Genomic DNA, 27,405 nt, shown 5'->3' on the forward strand with positions numbered 1-27,405 from the left:
CATCCTTGAATCTTTCTACATGTCACAGAGTGGCTAGTTGTTTGGACTTGGAGTCAGACTGGCCTGGGTCTACCACTTAATTGGTATATGACCTTGGGCAATTTACTTAACCCCACAGTGCCTTGGTTTCCTCATCTATAAAACACAATAATAATACTCCTCATGGAGGTATTGCAAGGTTACATGTGATTATGAAGAAAAGCCCTATCACATGGTCTGAAACATGGTAAGTGCTCATTAAGTAGTAGTTGTTACTTCTTGCCTTGCACATCCAATTAGTTGCCAACTCCTGCTGCTTTACCTTCTGAATAGTTCTTGAATCTTCCTCTCGTTTCCATCCCTCCTGCACCTGCCTCACTTTAGGCCTTTCTGCCCAGATGAAGGCAGTGGCCTCCTAAATTGAGCCCCTCCTCCTTCCTCAAACACAGCATCATCCATGTTATGGCGACCGAAGCAATTTTTCTGGAGTGTACAATGGACCTTGTTGCTTCTTTGCTTATTGCCCTCTGGAGGCCTTCAGGATCATCTCTGAATTCCTCAACATGTAGAGGGGTGGTGGGTTGTTTTTTTTTATTTGGGCTTTGTGATTTTTTGATGGTATATCAAGAGCACTATCTTTGTAAATAAAGAATTATGGTCTCTTTGTGAAACCTTGCTTAGTCATCCTGGCCTCAGCCAGAAACAGAAAAACACAGGAGAAAGGAGAGAAACTCACAAAAATGTCTTTCCTTCTCTTTCTCTTTCCTGAAAAATAAAGAAAATCTAATAAAATAGTTTTCATAAAATGAAGTTGCCACATTCATCTCAGGAAATAGAGATCAGAAAATACTGAAGCTATGAAAACATTATAAAGATTAGAAAATTTATTAAAGAAAAACTCATAAAACAGGCAATTTAATATTGGATTCATTTCATGGGTAGAATGCCTTCCAGGTTAATATAATGGAGCTGAGAAGTATTAGCAATTCCTCTTCACACCTTTATAAATCATATCCAGTTGTCAAAAAAAGCAGAATACTTCTGCTGTCAGCCCCATTACACAGACCAGAATAATAGTTTAGCAGCCAATTTCTACTATTAACAGAACTCAAGGGAAAGAAATGACAGAAATGCAAGCCAGGGATGGTGGAACTAATTATGATGGCAAGCATATTATTATAGACAGGTAATGGGTTGAAAGCTATATCATCATCAGTGTTTTTCTCCACCCGGTAATGAAGAGCATGAGGATATAGGTATAAAGGGGCCTGCTAGTTTGGCAGCAGGTGGAGAATAATTGGCTATGTGTGTGAGGGGCTAGAAGGAGGGCAGAATAAACACTGCAAATAAAAGTGGAGGAAAATGCCATTGACTTTCCTGAGATTTAGATAGGAGATTCTTTTGGAGATGCTTTGTGTTTGTTCTGTGGAAGCCAGAGCAGTCTGTGATGGAGAGACTTGTGGCAATGCACTTCTTAACCCTTTCTGGATCACAGATCTCGGAAAACCTGATTAGCCTGCAAATCTCTCTCCCTTGAAAACAGCCCCTTAACTCATGTATGCATACTTGGAGGCATGCTTTCCAGAACTTCAATGGCCTATTCTTGCACCCCAGATTAAGGACTTCAGAATGTTAGAAATAACTTTCAGTGGACTGTTTAAATAAATCATGGTGCATCCATACAATAGAGTATCTTGTGGTGATTAAAAAGGAGGCAGACCACTTATAATCTCCTGCCATGGACCAGCCTCCAAGATATTAGGTGAAAAATGCAAGTTACAGATAGTATTCATGGTATTTTAGCTGCTGTTGGTGTTAAAATGCATACATACTCACAAATATGCAATGTCTTTGGGGAAATGTATAAAAAATCCGTAACAAAGATTGTCTTTTTTTTAATCCTCACTTGAGGATGCTCTTCCATTTATCTTCAGGTAGAGTGGGAAAAAGGGAAGGAGGGAGAGAGGGAGGGAGGGAGAGAGAGAGAGAGAGAGAAACATCTACGTGAGGATGTGAGAGAGACACATCAACCAGTTGCCTCCTGCACAGGACCAGGGCAGGGGACGGAACCACAACCGTGGTACGTGCCCTCGACCAGAATCGAACCCGTGACTCTTTGGTCTGCGGGCCCATGTTCCAACCGCTTAGCCAGACCAGCCATGGCCAAAGGTTGTCTTTTATAAAGGAAGTGGGTAGGCAGGAGAGGATGTGGAAACCTGGTTTTCAAATAGCTGAACATAGCAGAATTAAGATGAAAGGAAATGGGAGTTACCTCTTGTTTTTGCCACAGAAAGGGATCTGTTTCCCACACTGATCTTTCAGCCTAATGAAAATTAGAAATTTTTCAAATAATACAGTTTTTTTAAAGTTATGTTTTTCAAGGTTACAAATAAAAGTTAGTTATTATGGACTAAATCTATCTAAATTAGACAAATTCAAAAATACATATCTGCATTATTTCCTATTAAATAGAATCACTGAGAAATAGTATCAAAAGGAGAGTTTTTATTTCCCTAGTTACTTTGTGGAAAATTTCATGGCCATTATTGCCTTGAAAAAGGAACAAAAGGGACAAGAATTTTCACTTTGTTCTTCTTATTTTTAACTGGTTTAAAATTTAAAACCATTTAAATTTTGTGGGGTTTTTTTTTGTTTGTTTTTTTTTGACAGGGGTGTTCATCTGAAAACTTTTTTCTTGATATCAAATTTATTTTATTGGATTTTTTAAAGTTACAAAGTAACATATTTGCTGTAATAATTCAAGCAGTATAAACATTTAGTGACATAAACAAATCAGTCTCTCTCCAGCCCATCTAAATCCCCAGAGTAACCAGTGAGAACAATATCATATGTAGCCTTCTGTGCCTTTAGACATTCCAAACTAAAGCTTATAAGCACGTATACATACAGGTACTTTTTCCTACTTAAAAAAAATTTTTTTAACATACTATACCCATCACTCAGCAGCTCATTTTTTCATTTAACAGCAAGACTCATGGACTTCTCTTCAGACCAGTAGATGTAAGTCTAACTCCTTGTGTCCTTATACCAGCCTGAGTGCATCACAGTTGATTAAACATTTCCCCTATTGATGGATATGCAAGTTGTTTGTTTTCAATTTTTTTGGATTTTTTTTTCCACAACAAAAAACACTGCATTAAACTCTCAAAAATATTTTCACTTCTAGTGTTTTTGTTTCTGAAGAATAAATTTCCAAAAGTAGGACTATTGAGTCAAAGGTTATGAACTTTAAACATTAAAAAATTTTTTTTTTATTCCTGGCCAGTGTGGCTTAGTTGGTTGAGCATCGTCCCATGCACCAAAAGGTTGCTGGTTCAATTCCTGGTTAAGGTGCATGCGGAAAGCAACCTATTGATGTTTCTCACATTAATGTTTCTGTTTCTCTCCCCACCACACCCCTAAAATCAATTAAAAATTTTTTTTAATTATTTTAATTTTTAGTTACAGTTGACATTCAATATTATATTAGTTTCGGATGTGTGCATAGTGGTTAGACACTTGCATAACTTACAAGGCGATCCCCCCTAAAAGTCTAGTACCTACCTGTCACCATATATAGTTATAGTATCACTGACTATATTCCCTATGCTGTACTTTACATCCCATGACTATTTTGTAACTGCCAATTTGTACTTATTAATCCCTTAACCTTTTCACCCAGCCTTCCTACTCCTCATCTGACATCCTTCAGTTTGCTCACTGTATGTGTGAGTCCATGTTTGTTTTGTTTGTTCATTTATTTTGTTCCTTAGATTCCACATACAAGTGAACTCATATGGTGTTTATCTTTCTCTGTCTGACGTATTTCACTTAGCATTATACCCCCTAGGTCCATCCAATGTTGGCACAAATGGTAAAATTTTATTCTTTTTTTTTTTTTTTTTCCATTTTTTCTCCATTGTATATATATATGTACCGCATCTTCTTTATCTATTTGTCTGTCAAGGGATGCTTAGGTTGCTTCCATAATCTTGGCATTGTAAATAAGGCTGCAATGAAAATAGAGATACATATATCTTTTTTAATTAATGTTTTGGATTTCTTCAGATAAATACCCAGAAGTGGGATGGCTGGGTTATATAGTAGTTCTATTTTTAATTTCTTGAAGAACCTTCATACTGTTTTCCATAGTGGCTGCACCAATCTGCATTTCCACCAATAGTGCATGAGGGTTCCCTTTTCTCCACATGCTCACCAATAACTTGCTGTTTGTTAACTTATTGATGATAGCCATTCTTCAGGTGTGAGATGATATCTCATTGTGGTTTTAATTTGCATTTCTCTGATGATTAGTGATGTTGGGCATGTTTTCATATGTATTGGCTATCTCTTCTCTTTGGAGAAATATCTATTCAGGTCCTCTATTTTTTAATCTGCTTGTTTATTTTTTTATGTTAAGTTGTATGAGTTCTTCATAAATTCTGGATATTAACCTCTTATCAGCTATATCATTGATGAATATCTTCTCCATTTTAGTAGGCTGCTTTTTCATTTTGTTGATGTTTTCCTTTGCTCTGCAAAAACTTTTTAGTTTGATGTAGTCTCATTTGTTTATTTATTTTATTTTTTATTAATTAATTTTTTACACGTGTTTCTCCTTTTTCCCCCATTGACACCCTCCTCCCAATTCCACCCCCTGACCCCAGCATTGTTTGTCTATGTCCATCGGTTATGCATATATGTATATACGTCCTTTGGTTTATCTCTCCCCCCCACCTCCCTCCCACCCCCACCCACCTCCTCTGAGGTTTGTCAGTCTGAACCATACTCCTTTCTATGTGTCTGGGTCTATTTTATTCATCCTCTTATTTTGTTCATTATATTCCTTCCACAAATAAGTAAGATGATGTGACATTTGTCTTTCTCTGATTGGCTTATTTCGCTTAGCATAATACTCTACAGGTCCCTCCATGTCATCTTAAAGGATAAGAGATCTTTCTTTCTTGCAGCTGCATAGTATTCCATTGGGTAAATATACCACAGCTTTTTTATCCACTCATGCATTGATGGACACTTGGGCTGTGTCCAGATCTTAGCAATTGTAAATAGTGCTGCCATGAACATAAGGATATGTATATTCTTTCTGATTGGTGTTTCAGGCTTCTTAGGATATCTTGCTAGAAGTGGGATCACTGGAACAAATGGCAGTCCAATTTTTAATTTTTTGTGGAAACACCATATTGTTTTCCATAGTGGCTTCACTAGGCTGTATTCCCACCAGCAATGTTCTAGAGTCCCCTTTCTCCACAACTTCACCAGTACTTGTTGTGTAATGATTGGTTAATGGCAGCCATTCTGGCAGGTGTGAGGTGATACCTCATAGTCGTTTTAATTTGCATCTCTTGATGATTATTGACTTTCATCATTTTTTCAGATGTCTCTTAGCCATTTGTATGTCCTGTTTGGACAGGTGTCTATTTAGGTCCTCCGCCCATTTTAATTGGATTATTTGTCTTCCTTTTGTTGAGTTGAGTTGTATGAGTACTCTATATATTTTGGAAACTACCCCCTTATCTGATGTATTGTTGGCAATTATGCTGTCCCATATAGGGAATTCCTTTTCCATTTTGATGGTTGTTTTTATGTTCTTTTTTGGTTTGGGGGTGTTTTTTTTTTTGCTGTGGAGAAGCTTTTTAAATTTGATGTAGTTCCAATTATTGATTTTTTCCCATTGTTTTTCTTGCCTTAGGGGTTGTATCATTGAAAATTCTGCTGCATGGGATGTCTGAAATTTTGTTGCCTACATTTTCTTCTAGGATTTTTATGGATTCACAAGTCACATTTAAATCTTTTTTTTTTTTTTATCCTCACCAGCGGACATTTTTCCATTTTTTGTTCAGGTAGAATGGGAGGGAAAGAGAGGAACTGAGAGAGAGAGAGAAACATCGATGTGAAAGGAACACACCGACTGGCTGCCACCCGCACGACCGACCAGGGCCAGGGACAAACTGCAACCGAGGTACGTGCCCTTAGCGGGAACCGAACCCGGGTCTCTCTGGACCGCAGGCCGACGCTCTAACCGCTGAGCGAAACCGGCCAGGGCCATTTAAATCTTTTTATCCATTTTGAGTTTATTTTTGTGTATGGTTTAAGTTGGTGGTCTAGTTTCTTTTTTTTTTTTTTTTGCATGTAGCATTCCAGCACTATTTATCAAAGAGGCTGTCTTTACTCCATTGTATGCTCTTGCCACTTTTGTCAAATATTGAGCATAATGTCTTGGGTCAATTTCTGGGTTCTCTGTTCTGTTCCACTGATCTATATGCCTATGCTTATGCCAGTATCAGGCTGTTTTTATTACAGTGGCTTTGTAGTATAACTTGATATCTGGTATTGTGACCCCTCCTACTTTGTTCTTCTTTTTCAAGATTGCTGTGGCTATTCGGGGTCTTTTTTGGTTCCATATAAACTTTTGGAGTATTTGTTCTAGTTCTGTGAAATATGTCATTGGTATTTTGATGGGGATTGCATTGAATCTATAGATTGCTTTGAGTAGTATGGACATTTTAATGATGTTAATTCTTCCAATCCATGAACAAGGTATATGCTTCTGCTTTTTTTTTTTTTTTATCCTCACCCAAGGACATTTTTCCATTTTTTGCACAGATAGAGTGGGAGAGAGAGAGAGGAAGAGGGAGAGAGAGAGAAACATCGACGTGAAAGGGACACATCCAGTGGCTGCCACCCGCACGACCAACCAGGGCCGGGGACAAACTGCAACCGAGGTACATGCCCTTAGCGGGAACCGAACCCGGGTCTCTCTGGACCGCAGGCCAACGCTCTAACCGCTGAGCCAAACCAGCCAGGGCTGCTTCTGCTTTTTTATATCTTCTCTATTTCTTTTTTTAATGTCCTGTAGTTTTCTGGGAACAGGTCCTTTACTATTTTAGTTAAGTTTATTCCTAGGTATCTTAATTTTTTTTTGTTGCAATTGTGAATGGGATTTTTTTTTTTTTAGTTTCTTTTTCTGTGAGCTCATTATTGGTGTATAAGAATGCTGTCAATTTCTGGATGTTAATTTTGTGTCCTACTACTTTGCCGATTCATTTATTAAATCTAACAGACTTTTAATGGAGTCTTTAGAGTTTTCTCTCTACAATATCATATCATCTGCAAATAATGACAGTTTCACTTCCTCCTTTCCAATCTGGATCCCTTTTATTTTTCCTTCTTGTCTAATTGCTGTGGCTAAGACTTCCAGTACTATGTCAAATAAAAGTGGCAAAAGTGGGCATCCCTGTCTTGTTCCTATTATTAAGGAAAATGCTTTTAGTTTTTGCCCATTGAGTATGATGTTGGCTGTAGGTCTTTCATATATGGCCTTTATTATGTCGAGATATGATCCCTCTATTCCCACATCACTGAGCGTTTTTATCAGAAATGGGTGCTGGATTTTGTCAAATGCTTTTTCAGCGTTTATTGTTATGATCATATGGTTTTTATCTTTCATTTTGTTTATGTGGTGTATCACATTTCTTGATTTGCGAATATTGTACCAGCTTTGCATCCCTGGGAGGAATCCCACTTGGTCATGGTGAATAATTTTTTTAATGTATTGCTGGATCCAATTTGCTAATATTTTGTTCAGGGCTTTGGCATCTATGTCCATCAGGGATACTGGCCTTTAGTTTTCTTTCTTTGTAGTCTTTTTATCTGGATTTGAAATTAGAATTATGCTGGCCTCATAAAACAAGAAAGAAGTCTTTCTTCTTCTTGGATTTTGTGTAATTGTTTGAGGAGAACTGGTGTTAGTTCTTCTTTAAATGTTTGGTAAAAAGCTCCCATGAAGCCATCCGGGCCTGGGCTTTTGTTTCCTGGGAGTTTCTTGATTACATCTTCAATTTCCTTAGTTGTTATTTGTCTGTTCAAGTTTTCTTTCTCTTCCTGGTTCAGTTATGGGAGACTGTGTGATTTTAGAAATTTGTCCATTTTGTTGGCATAATCGTTCATAGTATTCTTTAACGATCCTTTGTATTTCTGTGGTGTCAGTTGCTACTTCTTCTCTTTCATTTCTGATTTACTTTATTTGGGTCCTCTCTCTTTGTTTCTTGGTGAGTCTGGCTAAGGGTCCATCAATCTTGTTTATTTTTTCAAAGAACCAATTCTTTGTTTTATTGACCTTTTGAATTGTTTTTTTAGTCTCTATATTGTTTACTTCTGCTCTGACCTTTATTATTTCATTCCTTCTACTTGCTCTGGGTTTTTCTTTTTGCTTACTTTCTAGTTCTTTAAGTTGCAGGGTTAGATAGTCAATGAGGAATTTTTCTTGTTTCTTGAGGTAGGCCTGTAATGCTATAAACTTCCCTCTCAGGACTGCTTTCACTGCGTCCCATAGATTTTTGTGTTGTGTGTTCATCCTCATTCGTTTCCAGGAAGTTTTAAATTTTTTTCTTGAGCTTCTTGGTAACCCATTCATTGTTAATAACATGCTATTTAGCCTCCATGTGTTTGAATGTTTTTGTGTGTTTTTTTGTAATTGATTTCTAGTTTCATGCCATTGTGATCTGAGAAGATGCTTGATATGATTTCAATCTTCTTGAACTTTTAGAGACTTACTTTGTGCCCTAACATGTGGTCTGTCTTTGAGATTGTCCCATGTACACTTAGGAAGAATGTGAATTCTACAGTTTTGGGGTGTCATTCTCTGTTAAATTCTGTTAATTCTCTATTAAATCCAGTTGCTCTAGAGCATCATTTATAGTCTGTTTCCTTGTTAATTTTTGGTCTAGAGGATTTATGCAGTGATGTCAGTGGGGTGTTGAAGTCCCCTGCTCTGATTGTATTGCTGTCGATTTCTCCTTTGAAGTTCTCCAGAACTTTTTGTTTTGTTTGTTTGTTTGTTTGTTTGTTTGTTTTATCCTCACCCAAGGACACTTTTCCATTTTTTGTTCAGATAGAGTGGGAGGTTGAGGAAGAGACAGAGAGAGAGAGAGACAGACAGACAGAGAGAGACAGAGAGAAAGAGAGAGAAACATCAACGTGAAAGGGACATATCAAGTGGCTGCCTCCTGCACAGCCCTGACCATTCGGGACTGAGGACAAACTGCAACCGAGGCACGTGCCCTTAGTGGGAACCGAACCCGAGTCTCTCTGGACCACAGGCCGACGCTCCAACTGCTAAGCCAAACCGACCAGGGCCTTCAGAACTTTTTAAATGTATTTTGGTGCTCCTATATTGGGTGCATATATGTTTACCAAGGTTATATCCTCCTGTTGGATAGATCCTTTCAAAATTATGTGGTGGCCTTCTTTGTCTCTAGTTATGGCCTTCATTTGGAAGTCTATTTTATTAGATATGAGCATTGCTACTCCAGCTTGTTTTTCCTTTCAGTTTGCTTGGAAGATTTTTTTTTCATCCCTTCACTTTCAACCTATGTGAGATGGGTCTCTTGTAAACAACATATATATGAGTCATGCTTTCTTATCCAGTCAGCTGCTTTGTGACTTTTGATCAGAGCATTTAATCCATTTACACTTAAGGCTATCATTAATATGTACTTATTTATTGCCATTTTTATTTATTATGGCTGTGTTTCTCTTCCTATTTCTTCTGCTAATTACAACAGTCCTTTTAACATTTCTTGCAGTGCTGGTTTGGTGCTAATATATTCCCTTAACCTTTTTTTTGTCTGTGAAGCTTTTCATTTGACCTTCTATTTTGAATGATAGCCTTGCTGGATAGAGTAGTCTTGGATTCAGAACCTTGTTTTTCATGACCTTGATTGCTTCATGCCATTCCCTTCTGGCCTGTAGTGTTTCTATTGAGAAGTCAGCTGATGGCCTTATGGGGGTCTTTTGTGGATACCCTGTTGTTTATCTCTTGCTGCCTTTAGGATTCTCTCTTTGTCTTTAATTTTTGGCATTTTAATTATTATGTGTCTTGGTGTGGGTTTTTTTGGGTTCTTCTTACTTGGGGCTCTCTGTGCTTTTTGAACTTGAATGCCTTTCTTTTTTTTTTCACCAAATTAGGAAAGTTTTCTGTCACTATTTCTTCAAATATATTCTCTAACCCTTGCTCATTTCCTTCTTCTTCTGGACTGCTATCATGTGGATGTTGTTACATTTCATATTGTCACACAGTTCTTTTAAGTTATCTTCCTGTTTTTAAATTGTTTTTTTGTTTTTGCTTCTCTGATTGGGTGATTTTTTTCTACCTTGTCTTCTAATCCATTGATCAGATCCTCAGCTTTTTCTATTCTGCTGGTTATTCCTTCCAATCTGTTCTTTATTTCTGCTATGTCATTCTTCATTTCTGCTTGGAAGTTTTTTTATTTTCAGTTGGTTGACTTTTAGTGTTTCTATAGCTTTACTAATGCTGTTGAGCTTCCTCATAATCATTACTCTGAATTCTGCCTCTGATATTTTGCTTAATTCCATTTCATTTATCTCATCTTCTGTAGAATTCTCTTGGTTTTCATTTGGGATTTGTTTCTTTGTTTCGGCATTTTGGCTGGCTCAGTGGGTTTTGAAGACTGCCAAATTTTCCCTATGGGTGTTGGTGTTCTGCTGATTGTGGCTCCTTCTACTGGATTTGAATAAGTGTGGGAGGACCCATGTTAACCATACTGTCAAGTCTTACTTTCCTGGGTTGATGTCCATACCAAGTTAAGGTTCAGTTATCCTCTAGCTTTTGTCCACAGGCTGTTATTCTCAAGTTACTTAATGAGCCTTGGGTTGTGGCCCTCAACTGAATGAAAAATCTCTCGGTGTACAAGATAAGATGATTTTCAGTCGGTGGGGCAATTGCTTGCTGGCAATCTCTACCTCTTAATCAGACTCAATTTGCATTTCTCCAGCCTGACCTGGTGGTGTTAAATTCCTGAGGGAGTGTCTGTTGCTTCTTCCCGGCACTATGGAAAAGGGCTCTTTGAGCAAGATGGCCACTTTCCCATAGGGGAGTGATTCAGCACAAAACTCCTGGTGTCCTCCCCTCCAGCTCTCCCCTGAGCCAGGAGCCCAGGACTCTCTCCACATAGTTTCAGTCCAGTCCAGTCCACCCTCCCTCTGCAGGAGCCCAGGGTGAGTGGCTGTAGCTGATTTAGTGCTCTGGCCCTTCAGGGAACTGACTGCTCACAGCTAAAACAGCCCTCAGCTGCTGTCCATGGGCTCCCACCTTGCGCTCTTGTACCTCTGCAGTTCCTCCTAGGCTCTATTTGTTGTCCTTTTTCCATTCCTGGTTATAAGGGTTCTCTCTGGCTACTTTTCAGTTGTTTTTTCCCAATGATTTGCCTTTATTTGAGTTGTAATTCCCATTTGGTCCTGGGAGAGACAGTCTGTGTAGCTTCCATTCAGTCTGCTGCCATTTTTCTGGCCTTCCATTAGTTTATTTTTTTTGTTTCCCTTGCCAGAGGAGACATATTAAAAAAAAAAAAATGTTACTAAGAGAAATGTCAAAGAGTTTACTGCCTATGTTTTCTTCTAGGAGTTTTATGGTTTCCCACCTTACGTTTAAGTCTTGATCTTTGTTTTTGTTTTTCATTAATCCTCACCCGGGGATATTTTTGTCATTGATTTTAGAGAGAGTGGAAGAGAGGAGGAGGGGAGAGAGAGAGATTGGCGTGAGAGACACACATCAATTGGTTGCCTCCTACACATGCTCCAAGTATGTGCCCTTGACTGGGAATTGAGCCCATGACTCTCCAGTGCTCTTGCTGACTAACTATTGAGCCAAGCCAATCAGTGCACATTTAAGTCTTTAATGAATTTTGGTATATTCTTGCATATGGTGTAAGAAAGTGGTCTAGTTTGGGTTTTTTGCATATATTTGTCCAGTTTTCCCAACATCCTTTTTATTATAGAGACTATCTTTTGCCTGCTTTGTTATAGATTAATTCACCATATAGGTGTAGGTTTTTTTCTGGGCTCTCTATTCTGTTACATTGATCTTTGTGTCTTTTTTTTTTATGCCAGTACCATGCTGTTTTGATTACTATAGTCTTGTCATGTAGTTCTATATTGGGTAGCGTGATACCTCCAAGTTTTGAACTTTAAATATTTTAATAGTACCAGTGATCCAGTTTCTCACCTGGCAGTGTCTAGAGTTTCCAAACATTAAGTGCTATCCTTGCTCTTCTATGATGTCTATGTTTACATTTCTGGTGGAAAAAAATACCCTCTCAGAAATAGAGATAAAAAGTAAACTTCATACTGGGTAGCTAGAGAGAGACTTGCATACCATCATCAAGATGAAAAACAGGCCTCTGGCTCCACCTTCTCATTGAAATGACGCTGTTTGTCTTCCCCACTAATCTGCGCACCTGGTCTGGATTATAGCCCAGGACAGCATGCAGACAGGCAGATGCTGAGCTCACTAACTCAGTGAACACAGCTGAGGTAGATCATTAATCAGAGCCACTCCTGCCAAACAGCCCACAGTGCTGGAACACTAAGACTTCTTTGCTCAACTATATTAAGAAAGACATGTATAGTAGAATAATTACCAATCATCTGAGTGGTAATCATTAAAGAGCAGCTAATGATATTAAAGCTAAATACCAAAAAAAAAGAGAGAGAGAGAGAGAGAGAGAACGGGTGGGTAGCTAGGACACTTTGAATACTTTCTTTTTTAATCTTCACCACAGGTATACGTATTGATTTTAGAGAGAGGGAGGGAGGGAGGGAGGGAGGAGCAGAGAGAGAGAAACATCAGTGTGAGAGAGAACATTGATTGGTGGCTCTCTGCAAGTGTTCTGGCTGAGGAATTGAACCCACAACCGTTTGGTATACAGGATGACACTCCAACCCACTGAGCCAGGGCCACTGTGAATAGTTTGTGAAGTTGTATTTATGATACTTCAACTTAAATTGTTTAGGTTTAAAAAAAAAATGTCTGGACCCTTTAATGCAGTTGGTGGGATCTGCAGCACAGTGTGCAGGATTTGGGGTGGAGCTCCCTGAGGCCAGTCCTCCAAAAGCAAGCACATTTGGACACTCCCTGTGGCCAGCCCTATTAGGGCACTGATTGGCCTCTTTTCTCTGTTCCCTGCCCACCTTGTTCAATGTTCTCACTCCTGGTATGTGAGAGACAGAGGGTAGGTTGTATACTGGCCCAGAATTTGGCCTTCTTATCTTTAGCTTAGCTGTTCACATATCCGCAAAGAGCTGGTCAGCAAAAGGTGTTTATAGAACTGCAGCTCATAACAAACAGAACGTGAGTGTTGTTCATCACAGAAGCTGTGGCGTGCATTGTTTCACAGGGAGTGTCTCCCTAAGGCAGGATCCATAGAACAGGTGCAGAATACAGCATGTACTCATTCTGCCTCTTGTTCAATAAAGGCAAAGGTGGCCTCATGAGATCCTGTGTGCTGTATAGAGTATCCTTATAAAGCATTTTATTTTATTTTTGCTAATTTATTTATTTTTAGATTTCTTATCTTTAAAACTTTTTATGGTCATTTTTCCAAACTACTGAAAAGAACATTGATATTAAAGAAAAAAAGACTAGCCCTGGCTAGTTTGGCTGCGGTTAGAGTGTTGGCCCTCTGACCAAAGAGTCGCAGGTTTGATTACGGTCAGGAGCATATACCTCAGTTGTGGTTCGGTCTCCAGCCTTGGTCCAGGTCATGCAGGAGGCAGTTAGTCGTTGTGTCTCTCTCACATCAATGTTTCTCTCTCTCTCCCTCTCCCTCCTATTCTATCTGAAGATAAATGGGGAAAAAATATCCTCGGGTGAGGATGAAAGAAAGAAAAAAAGACTATTCCTTTGAGTGAAAAAAAGTTTGGTGGTTATGCTTTTGTTTAAAATTATTTTACCTAGGCCCTAGCTAGTTACTCAGTTAGTTAGAGTATCATTCTGATATACCAAGGTTGCAGGTTTGATCCCCAGTCAGGGCACATGCAAGAATTAGCCAATGAATGCATAAACAGGTGGAACAACAAATCGATGTTTCTCCCTCTCTCTCTAAAATCAGTAAATAGAAAAAAATATATATACTTTAAATACTCTTTCTAAGCACATACTGTCTATTTTAAATGAATCAGTTAAGATGGAGAATGCCAAGTCATTTATCCTTGCCCCAAAATTAAATATTTATTTGAAAGGAGATGTCTTATTTTATTTCCAAGATAAAACATTTTTCATTTCCATATACTGAAGGATAGTTTTACTAAAGTATTAAACCCAAGACTCTGCTGAGTGCCCACCTTGTGCTAGGCACAGTGTTGGGTAGGAGGACGGCCCTTGGTGAGCCAGCCCTGTGGGTAAGTTTTCCACAGACACAGGAGTGTGGGGAGCAAAGGCCTTTCTTCCTGGGGGATAGGGAGGCTTCTCATTAGGGGGAAAATTGGCTCCTTGGTTCAATTGTTCCTCATTTTCAGGCAGACACTTATGAAATGATTGCACTCCCATGAAAGATAGTTTCTACATAATTCAAGATTGTCCTGGATCTCTCTCTCATCAGAGAGGAAGAAACGCTGTATGAATTATTTACAGAGCATCAAGTGATTTCCTTTCATGAACTCCGACTTTGTTTTTGTCTCCGCAAACTGAGATTTTGTTTATCCATGAATAGTTTTCCCTGGGGCATGAAAAATATGACTCTTTAATTATGAATGAGGTTTTTTGTTTGAGTCTATGTTAACTAAAACATGCAAAATAAACTGTGTTTTTCATTAGATCCCTTTCAGCTCCCCACAAAAACAGAACCAACAAAAGAACAAGCAGTTCAACCAGCACTCACCAGGAAGCCCACTGTGATTCGAATTCCAGCCAAACCAGGAAAATGTAAGTACTTCTCTCTCTTCTTTATTTGCTTCTCCAAGAGCCTGGGAGAAATATATGCTCTTCCATCAATGTCTGCTTTTGAAATTATGTGTAATCAGCCATTTATTATTATTCATAGTCAAGGATGTTTATTTATTTATTTATTTTAACGGTGTTTTTATTGATTTTTTAGAAAGAGAGGAAGGGAGAGGGAGATAGAAACATCATTGTAAGAGACAAACATCCATCAGCTGCCTCCTGCATACCCCCTACTGGGGGTTGAGTCTGCAACCCAGGCATGTGCCCTGACCGGGAATTGAACTGGGACCTCTCAGTCCATAGGACAACCCTCAATCCACTGAGCCACACTGGCTGGGCAAGTCAAGGATATTTAAAAGCAAATTGTATTTTTACCATTCCTTAGACAATTAGTACAGTAAATTTATATTTTGTTTCTCATTAACATTGTCTCTAGGTAGAAAGAATAGAGGGAGACTGAAACTCAGTATAATTATAATATCCTATCCCAGTGCCTCTAGTAAAGACAAGGTAGGAAAGGAATCGAAACTGCTAGCAAATGAAGTTATGTATGTCTGTCATATAGGAAGTATATTATTCCCATCAGCATAACCTAAATATAACTCTATTTACTTTTTTCTGCACACTTACAAATTAGACTAATGGTCCTGGAATTTTGAAATGGGTATATTGAGGAAACACATTTTTTTTTCTTTATTAATTTTTGAGAGAGAGGAAGGGAGAGGGAGAGAGAGAAACATCTATGAGAGAGAACATCGATCGGCTGCCTCCTGCATGCCTCCCAACTGGGGATTTGGCCCACAACCTGGGCATGTGTCCTAATTCGGAATCTAACTGGTGACCTCTTGGTGCATGGGTTGATGTGCAACCAGTGAGCCACACTGGCTGGGCAGGAAACACATGTATTTATCATCCTGACAAAGCTCCAAGAACTATTGGAAAGTTGAATTCTATACTGCTATATGTGAGAGAACTGAAGAGCCAGTTTCTAGAGAGTTCTTTCTATTTATTTCAAAAGCCAGTTCCTCAGAATTTTATTATTACAGTGATCAAGCAATGCATATATTGCTGTGGAGGAAAAAAAGTACGACTTTTGGTGTCTGAAGAACTTCGAGTGGACAGGTGGGGAAAGGAACAGCTTTGCGGTGCAAAAGTCCCATTGCTTCTTTGAACCTGCCGGCTCCTTCCTCTGGGGGCCTGTGCCTTTAGACTAGGATGTTCTTTTCCCAGATACTGCATGACTCCCTCCTTCACCATTCCTTCAGGTCTTTGCTCAAATGCCACTTTTCTGATCGAGACCTCTGCTTACCACATTATTTGAAATTGGAAATCTCTACCTCCCCCACACCCACACCAGATAATTCCCATGTCCCTTCCTGCCAGCCAGCCATCTCCTTCTACTTTCATATTGTTACTACTTTGTACCCATAATTGTTTGTTACAACAATATTATATGCTAAGCATTCATTACTTCCTTGTTAAGAATAAGGAAAGCGCAGCACAGAGAACGGCTTCCAGATGGTGACTGAGTTGGAATGTTCTTGTGTATCTTCATTCCCAGAGCAGCGCTGCCTCTCACTAAGAACACTTGCCTATCTCCAAATCACTGTTTGTCTAGTAGCTGGCCTGGGAATTTTCCTCCTTTTGAGTGTTTTCCTGTCTGTGGATGAAATAGGAACCTGACAGATCATCCTCTTGTTATAGGTTTTTCATGTGAAATGGAGGCAAGGAGTGTTCTGTTTTTATTATTGTTGCTGTTGTTAATCCTCACCCAAGGATAGTTTTCCATTTAGTTTTAGACAGAGTGGAAGGGAGGGAGGGAGAGGGAGAGAGAGAGAAATATGGATGTGAGAGAGACATATCAGCTGGTTACCTTCCGCACAACACCAACACCAGCCGGAGCCACAAATCAAACCTGCGACTCAGGTTATACGCCCTTGACCAGGAATCAAACCTGTGACCCTTTGGTCTGAGGGCTGATGCACTAACCATTAAGCAAAACTGGCAAGAAGGGAGTGTTCTTTTGAAGGAATGGGAAAACCTCCCATCTCCTTTAAATGCCTAAGCCTATGTGTAAAAGATGGTGTTAGCCTCCTTTAGTACGTTAGTTATCCTCCCTCCAAGTGTTTTTGCTCACAGATTTTAATTAGCTATCGCCAATCAAATCTGGTCATCTTTGTTTTCTTCTTTTTATTTTTTGTTTGTTTGTTAATCCTCACCTGAGGGTATTTTTCCACTGATTTTTTGTTTGTTTTTTAGATAGAGTGGAAGGGAGGGAGGTGGGAGAGAGAAACATTAATGTGAGAGAGACACATCGATTGGTTGCCTCTCAGACAGGACCCCCACTAGGGCAGGTGATAAAACCTGCAACCCAGGTACATACCCTAGACTGGGAATGGAACCCGTGACCCTTTGGTCCAATGGACAACACACTAACTGCTGAGCCAAACCGACAAGGGCTATTTTCTTCCTTTTTAAAGTAAGTTGAGGGTGCACAGTCACTGAGTTAAGGATGTAGTTTGGATGTAAAGATAATTGTTAAATTGAGGGGGCAGTTACACCCCATTAATCTAGAGCTAATGAATTACAAAACACATTTAACTATTTGGATGGGGAGGGTTGGATACACCACCTCTTAAGAAGCAGTTTGCCTATTTTAATGAGCATAGCCTTTTGAGTTCAAAACCCTGTTCTTACCATTACTAGCATTAAGACCTTGAGTGGCTCATATATTTTCTTCTCAGTTTCAGTTTCTTCACCTGAAAAATGGGTAGGATGTTGTTTAGTGTAGTGCTGTCGAGTAGGACTTTCTTCAAAGATTGAAATATTCCATATCTGTGCTGTACAAAATGGTAGCCACTAGCCATGTGTGGATGTGGAGTACTTCAGATGTGGCGAGTGCAGCCAAGGAACTGAAATTTTAATTTTATATAATTTTAAATAATTAAGGTGTAAATCACCACGTATGACTGCTAGCTAGTGGACTGCACAGATCTAGCACATAGGTAGATATTGGTTGGAGAAATGCATGTGAGTAAAGTACTTTAACGTAATGCCTGGCACATCAAAGGTTCTCAGAAATGTTGCCTGCTGTTATAATTATTTAGCATTATTTTTACCCTCTATAAAATATCCCATAACTGATGTCTACTCACCATCAACTTTCTGACATTTGTTGGGAGTTCTTGCTCACTCGCTTAGCTCTCCACCTTTGTGTGGATCTTCTATGGTAGCCATTTTCCTAAGGAACCAAGCTGCAATCATGTCATTCTTCAGATCCCCAAGACCAGAAATTACTGATGAATCACTGCTGTTTTTTCAGGTTTACATGAGGATCCACAAAACCCACCTCCTCTCCCTACTGAAAAGCCTATTGGAAACACTTACAGTACAGTATCTGGAAAACCCAGTAATGTTGACAGAACTAGAAACTTGGTAAGTGGTCATTATAGACTGTCATAGGTTGAAGACCAGGTGATACACTAATTTTAAATATGTCCAAATCATTTTACTACTGGTCAGATAAAAAATCAGTTATTATAAATCAGTTTCTAAGTCCCATATACTTATTTAATATGATGTTTTGTATTTTACAATCCCTGTAGAACAAAAGAATTGGGCCAATTCATTGTACTTCATCATAAAATAATGTGTCCTATACCAATATAATGGCCATGTCTTTTAAATGGCACTAATAGCCCTGGCCGGTTTGGCTCAGCGGTTAGAGCGTCGGCCTGCGGTCCGGAGAGACCCAGGTTCGGTTCCCGCTAAGGGCACGTACTTCGGTTGCAGTTTGTCCCGGCCCTGGTTGGTCGTGCGGGTGGCAGCCACTCGATGTGTCCCTTCACGTCGATGTTTCTCTCTCTCTCTCTCTCCTCTCTCTCCCTCCCACTCTATCTGTACAGAAAATGGAAAAATATCCTCGGGTGAGGATAAAAATAAATAAATAAATAAATGGCACTAATAATGAGGAAGTTATGAAAAATCTCTGAAAACCTATAATATTTGTGGAAATAGATTTATTTCAATTATCAATTTTTATTTAAAATACCAATTAGTGATACAATTTTAAGATGATTACCGTAAGAAATTTTTATCTGAAAGTTAAGGAAAAATTATTTTTAAATTAAAAAAATAGTGCTTTACTATATACTTGTTAACAGATGGTAGGCAAAGAGTTTTAAACATAAATATTTTTTTTTCAACCTTAGTATCATTTCCCTATACTTTTTGAAATTCCCACATAATAGATCATCTTTAAGGTTTGTTTCAAAAGAAACCAGTTCTTAAAGTCTATGAATCAAATTTTTATTTCAAATTTCATAGTAGTTTTACATTGTGCATTAACTATGCTTATTTTACATACAAACCATCTGGTCATCTAGTTGAAGAGAAATTTCTTTGAAGAAGACATTAAATTGAATTAGCCAATATCAAGTTAATGAGATTTTCCTTAGGCTGAATTAAAATTTAGTGACCACTTGCATTTTCAAAGTACTTAGTAATAAATTTTTATTAAAACTGGGCCAAGAAATCCCAAAAGAGGATGATAAGACCCCTATCATACTACTGTTGAATAGGAAAATCCCAGATTTCATGGAGAAAAAATTACCTGAGAAGGTTAGGGCATTTACTCTAAAGGGTTGTAAAAGAGAGGGAGAGAATGATGAGTGGGCATACATATTCATTTACATCATGGGCTTTGTAAACCAAATAGCTCTATTAAAATATGAGGTATTACATTTGGTGTTAAGCAGTCCACAGAGCAACTCCCACATTTTAGAAAAACAAGAAAAGGAAGTTAGAATAAACTAAGCCATCTGGAGAAGTACTGTGTTCACAATTGTTTGTACCTCACATGAACAACACGAGGAAAGTCCTGTCCTGTACTGTTTACAAAGAGAAGTGGGGCTCTGCACATTCTTTGCTGAGCTGTAATGAATACGTACCATAGGAGACACGTTGGGTCTGAAGAAAGAAGAGATGAGCAGCACACCACAAGTTAAACGATTTGGCTTAAGTCACACAAATAGATTTCCAGGGCCAAAAAGTCAAATCTGTGAGAAATTTTTTGTTTGAGAATTACAATTACTGACTGGAATTTATACCTGAGGCCATAAAGACTTCAGGTGTGGGTAAGGAAGGATCTCTAGAAAAACTATTTCTTCAGTGTAATGACCCATGAAGATAAGTCACAGGGAAAAAAAAAAAATCCTCTACTGTTTCCCCTGCCTTCAGTGCTGGGAAACTTTTCATCTCAGCACAAATGGCTATAGTTGCAAAATCTCACTTTCTTCACTTAAACAATGAGGGACTCCGGGGTGGGGAGTGTCAGGAACCACGGGAGCCCTTCTGTCAGCAGGAGCAGATGTTTCTGTGTGCCCTGTTGCCCACCAGGGGACCCAAGGCTCCCAAAGCCTTCCCCCAGGAGACTGCCAGCTGGGGCAGGACAGAATCACAGGTATAGCATAGAGTATGGCTCATGAACCCAGGACATGCAGTAGTACCAGTTCCTGGAGAAAGAGAAGAAGCGTCCGCCAAGGCTGCTCAGTAATTCCAACAAACAAGAGTGTGGTCTTAGAAGAAATGTCTGTCTTTTAAAAATACAGCCAAAACTGGGACTTATTTTGAAATTAGGATAAAAGAAAGAATTCCAAAGCAGATGAACAAAAAAGATGGCATCTACAGGAACAGTACAGCAGAAAAACCAGGAACTAAAATGCCTATCCAAATACATCAAAAGCCAGAATACAGGGATGTCAAAGCTAGAGAAATATTACATAAAGCTGATGCAGAGTGGCTCCAGTTATGTGTGGAATATTAAAGAGGAGGAAAGCCCTAATCAGTAATCTTCCGAAGACTGTTGGAGAAACCTGTGCATAAACCTAAATTTGAGCAAATACTAGGGCAACGGCTTCTGCAGTAACCATTTCCTGTGCTCAGTGTGTCAGACACAGCAGTGCCTTTCAGAAGGTGCCTAACATTCCCCAGGGATTTGAAGGTACTGGCTTCTTTTCTGGTTTAGACTTTGCTCATTGTAGAAAATTAAGAAAAAGATATTTAAGATTGTTATAAATAGCACCATCTGGAGAAAACTCTATCCAGTATTTGGTACTAGATTAGGATTATATGGTGCGTATTTATCACAGGACATCATCTAGAAAACTTTCTATGTCAAATTTATACATATATATATTTTTTAATTTGCTTTTAATTATCAAGGTATCTAACAACTATGATGTTGAGAAAAAGCAGCAAAAGTTCCTGCCTATCTGCTAGAGTATTTTTCTGCTTGTTTGTTTTAATTTTTAAAGTGGCGAGAGAAATAAATGAGTTTTTTAGTATCACAGCAGTATTTGTCAGGGGGAAATAGCAGCAGCAGTGTGTTTATAAGGCATGGATTATAGTCTGGAATATTGCAGGGTTTATGAGCTGGTGACTCTCTTCACTACATTAACTGAACTCATTAGTGAAACCAAGTTTTAAGGGCAAGCTTAATTTGTTTTTTAAAATGGGGTTTTAAAACATTGAAACATATTTCAATGATCACAGTTATTGGCAATTAATCATTTGGTATTTAAGGAAAAGTTATAAATAATCAGTTTGAATTAAAAACCGTGGAAGTGAGTTTTAACTCATTTATTATAGAAGGAGGAAGACAGATCTCCCAAGGTATAGTTAAACCTCCTTTACAAAAAAACAAAACAAAAATAGAGCAGTGTAATTTTAAAGGGCTGGCATTTTTACCCCTTATGAAGTCTTAGAGAAATGTTATTTTCTGAAAGTCAGTGTTAGAGGCTTAGAAAGTAGAAAAGGTTAAAAAAGAGACAAAGATTCTATCAGAATTAGAACAATTTGGTAAGGACTTTTTCCCTCCAAAAACAGAAGTTTTGGCTTTGAGATCCTTTTTTTAAAACCCTCACCCGAGGATTTTTTTTTTTTTTTTTTTTATCCTCACCCGAGGACATTTTTCCATTTTTTGTTCAGGTAGAGTGGGAGGGAGAGAGAGGAACAGAGAGAGAGAGAGAGAAACATCGATGTGAAAGCAACACATCGAGTGGCTGCCACCCGCACAACCAACCAGGGCCGGGGACAAACTGCAACCGAAGTACGTGCCCTTAGCGGGAACCGAACCCGGGTCTCTCTGGACCGCAGGCCGACGCTCTAACCGCTGAGCCAAACCAGCCAGGGCGGATTTTTTTTTTTTTTTTTTTTTTTTAACATCTATCTTCAGACAGAGTGGGAGGGAGGAAGAGAGAGAGAGAGAAACATTGATGTGAGAGAGACACATCGATTGGTTGCCACCCACACAACCCCAACCTGGGCCAGGGACGAACCACTACCGAGGTATTGCCCTTGGCCGGAATCAAACCGGGACTCTTTGGTCCACAGGCCAACACTCTAACCACTGAACCAAACCGGCCAGGGCGGCTTTGAGATTCTTTAACTTCTTATTCAACAGAAGATCTGAAAATATTTTTCATGTAATATACTCATTTCCCAATCCTAGGTCCACAACATGTCCAGAAAATCTATTTAAATAGCCCAGTTTGAATCTCTTCCCCTAGAGAAATCTTCCTATTGATCCCCACAGTTCCAACTTCTCTCATCTGCTATTAAGCTAAAACATTCCATGCTGTCTTGTTTTTCACATTATCCTCTATACTCCTTCCCCCAAAACTCTTCTCGGCACATCCCACCGTTTTGCTATAGTGGTACAAGCTTTCTGCTTTCTTGGGCCTTGCTGTTCCTCCTCATATGCCTTCATTTCAGGCCATCCCTTAAGCTTCTTTTATTGTTCCCACCTCCTTCTAGTCCAGAACTTACTGCACAATATATACACTATCCAGTGTGAGAGAGCTGCCTGTTCTAGGCAAAACAAACCAATCACCACCTCACTTATGTCTTAAACTTGGAGCTGTGCATACCTTACGTGTGTGTCATCATGTGATTCATGAAGGCCACATGTTTTGTTTTTTTAATTCCCTACAGTTCCTGCTTAAATTGCTACTGTGTAATCTATCACGATTTAAACATCATTCTTGATGCCTCTTGAATCTGCTAGGTGTACAGCCATGCAGGACAGCTGGTTGGGTCATGGTCAATAGCAGATCGCTAGTCTTCTCCTCTCTGTCGTCATTTATATTAGGATATGGACAATTTATGTGGGAACGTGGAATGAGTTAATACTGCTTAAGACTAAAAATTTTCTCTACTTTCTAACTTGTTTTATTTTCTATAACTCAGCTACTTTTCCACTTATAGATACAGCCAGTTAGTTGTCCACAATTCCTCTTGACAAGATGTTTCAGATTAACCTTAACTAAAAAACATTCTCTGATACTTGCAGGAATCTGACCAGGCTGGTCAAACAGGAGGTTCTGTGAGAGGACCCCCAAGGCTACCACCAAGGTAATTGTGGGAAAGTTTTTAAAAAGTAAGTTTGATTCCACATATAAGTGAGATCATGTGATACTTGTCTTTCTCTGACTGGTTTATTTCGCTTAGCATAATACCCTCCAGGTTCCTCCATGCTGTCTTGAAGGGTAAGAGATCCTTCTTGAAGTCGGGAGCAAGGGAGAAGGCAGGAGTGGGAAAGAGGGGGTCAGTGGGAGAAAAAGGGGAGACATCTGTAATACTTTAAACAATAAAGATACATGTTTTAAGTTAGAGAACAATTAATGACTTAGAGACTGGACTGTCCTTTCTATCATCAAAACTGAGTGCTGTTGACCTTGGATCTTCTTTTAGAGATACATTAAACTCATTAATTCACCCAGGCCACTAGCCTACAGTCTGCTTCTGACAGCAGGTTGTAGGAATCTCTGCTTCTTTCTTTTAACACAGTCCCAAAACTCACAGAACACAAACATGGATCTCTGTTACTTTTCCTCAAATGAACAAAACTCCTTTCTGAACCTAGAACAACTCCACTTCTGGAATGAACACACACACACACACACACACACACACACCCATACACTCATACTTTCACTCTCACACCTTCACACACTCCCCACTATGAGAAACCAGCCTGGTTTGGGCATTTCCAAAGGGGCACAGGCTTTGTGAGCTCAGTGGTGACCTGCCTGCCTGAGTTCCAGGCTTATTTGAATAAAAAGTTGTGATGCTATCAAAAGATGTTACTATGTTAGAAATTATTTTTACCATAGGAATTAAGGAAAGACTTTCAAAGTAATGATTGTCCTAGCTCATTTTCAAAACAGTTTTCTCTACATTAATCTAAACTAGAGTTGGAATAATTCCTATAACATGAACATTAGGGGAGTTTGATATTCCTTTTCTAATCATGGACTAGACCACATCACATATACCTGACAGTTTATTACAACCTTTTATCTCAGACTTTGGTAGAAAGTGCTTAGTTTCCTGAAACAGTCATGGTGTGTTTAAGAGCAAATGGGGCCTTAGAGAGTACATGATAGTAAATGATTGTTTATCTTGAACTAATGAATCTCCAGTGCAAGATAAGAGGAAGCTGGAACATCACAGCATTTCCTCTATAATATAATGTTTAATGCAGCAGCCATTTGCTCAGAAATAGCATACCCTGCATGTTTAGGTAATTGTATTTTACTATCAGAAAGCTCTGTGTGTGTGTGGGGGGGGGGTGTGTGTGTACAAAACAGAACCTAATATTGATCAAACACTGACTCACAGGTCTCACATTGCTTTTCAGACCTGCAAATGGAAAAGTCATACCAGCTCGACAACCTCCTCACAAGGGGGCCCCTGAAAGACCACCTCCCCCAAGACTTTCTGCAACCAGAACATCAAATAAAAAACTGCCTTTTAATCGGTCTTCTTCTGACATGGATCTTCAGAAAAAACAAAATAACTTGGCATCCAGACTCTCCAAAGCCAAGAGTCAAGTTTTTAAAAGTCAAGATCCGGTGCTACCCCCTCGCCCTAAACCAGGACACCCTCTCTACAGAAAATACATGGTAAAGTTAAAATGCTTATGGTCAAGAGGTTTGTCTTAAAGTAATAGATAAGATCCATTATTCCTTAGAGGAAAACATTGAGACAAAGGTGGACTTGACCCTTGACCCTCAGAGTGCTTTAGCTAAGTAGGCCAAAATAAAACACAGGTCTTTAAAGCAGGGTTTTATTATTAGTTGAAATATAGAAAGAGGAAGCAGTACAGACAGGGGTTGACCAAATAGGAACTCTGAAAAACCTGACCAGTAGATTAGATTTATGGGAGTAATTCTGACAGATTTTATAGTTTATATTCCTTACCCACAGATTAAAATTTAAAATAAAATAGAAAGGTCTTAGTAAAGTGGGTGGTTTTTGTAAACCTAATTACCATGGTCCATTTAATAGTTACCCATTAGAAGTTTTCATTAATAATTGGAATAGTTGAGATACTAATTTTGTTTTTTCTTATGAATATTTTTTTCATCATATAACCTTAAACCTTGTCTTTATTTCCCATACTTAAAAACAGAGTTGAGGGTGTTCTTTCCATTTTGGTTCAAATTAACCTGATAAAATCTAGAGCAAATAAAAATGAGATCACGACCATCTGTAATTTTTTTTAATTTTATTCCTCACCTAAGGATATTTTCCCACTGATTATCAGGTAGAGTGGGAGAGAGGAAGAGAGAGAGACAGAGAGAAACATCGATGTGATAGAGTCACATTGATTGGTTGCCTCCCACACGGCCTGACCAGGGCCAGGGACTAACTACAGCCCAGGTGCATGCCCTTGACCGGAATCGAACCTGCAACTCATTGGTCTGTGGGCCAACCCTCCAAGTGCTGAACCAAACCAGCCAGGGCCTGTCTGTAATTTTTAAACAATTATATGACAGCTTTCACTCAGAACAGCAATTAATAATTTCATATTGTGCTACATTTTCATCATTGAGCCAGAAATTATTTTCACTGTAAGTCATTTAGGGTTCTTAAAAATCCTCCTTAGATAAGAAAGAGTGATAGAGTGAAGCCGCGAAAGCCGAAGAGTGAAGTGGTGAGGGACGACTGTTTATAAATACGGAATCCTACTTCACGGAAATTCATTTATTGCGGTAGAGTCTGGAACTGATTAACCGCAATAAATGAGGGCCGACTGTAGGATATTTATATATATTCATATTCAGTTAAACTGATGAAATATTTTATTGCTAAAACCCCAGGGGTATTGTTTGGGTTACGTTACTTAAAAATAATAAATAAAAATAATAGTTGAGCCCTGGCCAGTTTGGCTCAGCAGTTAGAGCATCGGTCCGCAGACCAGAGGGGCCCGGTTCGGTTCCTGCTAGGGGCACATACATTAGTTGCGGTTTGTCCCTGGCCCCCGGTTGGGGTCCTGTGGGTCGCAGCCACTCCATGTGTCTCTCTCACATCGATGTTTCTCTCTCTCTCTTCCTCCTTCTCTCCCTCCTGCTCTATCTGAAGATAAATGCAAAAGTGTCCTCTGGTGAGGATAAAAAAAAAAATTCAAAATAGTAGTTGATGTATTAAGTGCTTATGGGCCAGATACTATTTGAAGCACATTATACATATTAAATAACTCATTTATTCATCACACCATCTCTGTTATACAGATGAAGAAAAGGATACACAGAGCCATTAAGTAACTTGTCCAGGGTCACAAAGCTAGTTAATGGTGGAGCCAACTTTTGAACACAAATCAACTGACTCTGAGCCCTTGCTCTTAACCATGATGCTGTACTATGGAAATAGTGCTTATGGTTCTTAGCATAGCCATGTATTGTCAATAAAACTTTTGAAGAACTCAAATGAATAAATTTGAAATAATGGTATATTAGAGAAGTATATCTCATTTTGAAATAATTTCTTAAATTCCTCATTTTTTCCAAGGCTACCCTACCATTAAATTGCTAACCAGGAATATGGGTATGTTGGGAGCCCGGGCACTCTGACAGAAATGCTGGGAAGCATCACCACCCAAACCCTCGTACTCTGCATCTTTGCTCCTAAGTGATGGAAGGGCCCAAGCAGCCTCTCTTCCCTTGTTGGAAGTGAGCATGTGATCACATTTCCTGGGTATGCCTTTGTATTGTAAAGGCTCTCTGACCTGTACTCATCAGCCAGAATTGACCAAGGCAGGGAACAGAGTTGCCTGGCCAGGGTGGGGTACAGATGTAAAAACCATTCTAAGATCAGAAAGAGCTGAGTGGACCAGGAAGTGACTGGAGTCAGGCAGCGCATTGGGTTTAAGTAGACACTTGGTAGCAGAGAGGCTCTTACAAGATGAGATTCGAGGCAAATGACACAGTTAGTCATGCACTGTAGAGGAGGTGCTAGGCCCCGGTCAGCCTCAGAAGACATCAGCCATTGAGAGCCCTGACTCAAAGGCAGGCCTGAACAGTACGTGAGCTCAGGTGCCGAGTATTTATCCTTGAGACACCCAGGGCACTTGGCAGACCTTGTCCTGTAGAATAGAACTTCCTGGTTCCAGTGGTTAAAGAGAACTTCAGGCCACATCCGGCTGCTGTGGGTTCAACCCTCACTCCCAAGGACTCTCAGTGTCCATGAGAAATGGCAGGCCCCACTAGGCCTCCAGCATGAGGAAGCCAGGTAAAGATTTCCCTGGAAAATTGTACATTAGGCACACCTGCCAAACCCCCAGATGACCAGCAGTTTATGATGAGGTTATTTGATTGTGAATAATC

The 27,405-nt window shown here is 39.2% G+C and overlaps 1 protein-coding gene across 2 annotated transcripts in view; it reads left to right on the plus strand.

Moving 5' to 3' along the window:
- The window catches only part of SH3D19 (SH3 domain containing 19), a 198,419-nt gene that overhangs the window by 148,361 nt on the left and 22,653 nt on the right, over positions 1-27,405 (plus strand). For both annotated transcript variants that reach the window (XM_036241679.1, XM_036241680.1), the window contains 4 exons: positions 14,612-14,719; positions 18,060-18,172; positions 23,088-23,149; positions 24,438-24,702. In XM_036241679.1, coding sequence (XP_036097572.1) covers positions 14,612-14,719; positions 18,060-18,172; positions 23,088-23,149; positions 24,438-24,702 — 548 coding nt within the window. The remainder of the gene's footprint in view (positions 1-14,611; positions 14,720-18,059; positions 18,173-23,087; positions 23,150-24,437; positions 24,703-27,405) is intronic.

Source organism: Molossus molossus, unplaced genomic scaffold (genome assembly GCF_014108415.1).
Source record: "Molossus molossus isolate mMolMol1 unplaced genomic scaffold, mMolMol1.p scaffold_m16_p_4, whole genome shotgun sequence".
Lineage (NCBI taxonomy): Eukaryota > Metazoa > Chordata > Mammalia > Chiroptera > Molossidae > Molossus > Molossus molossus.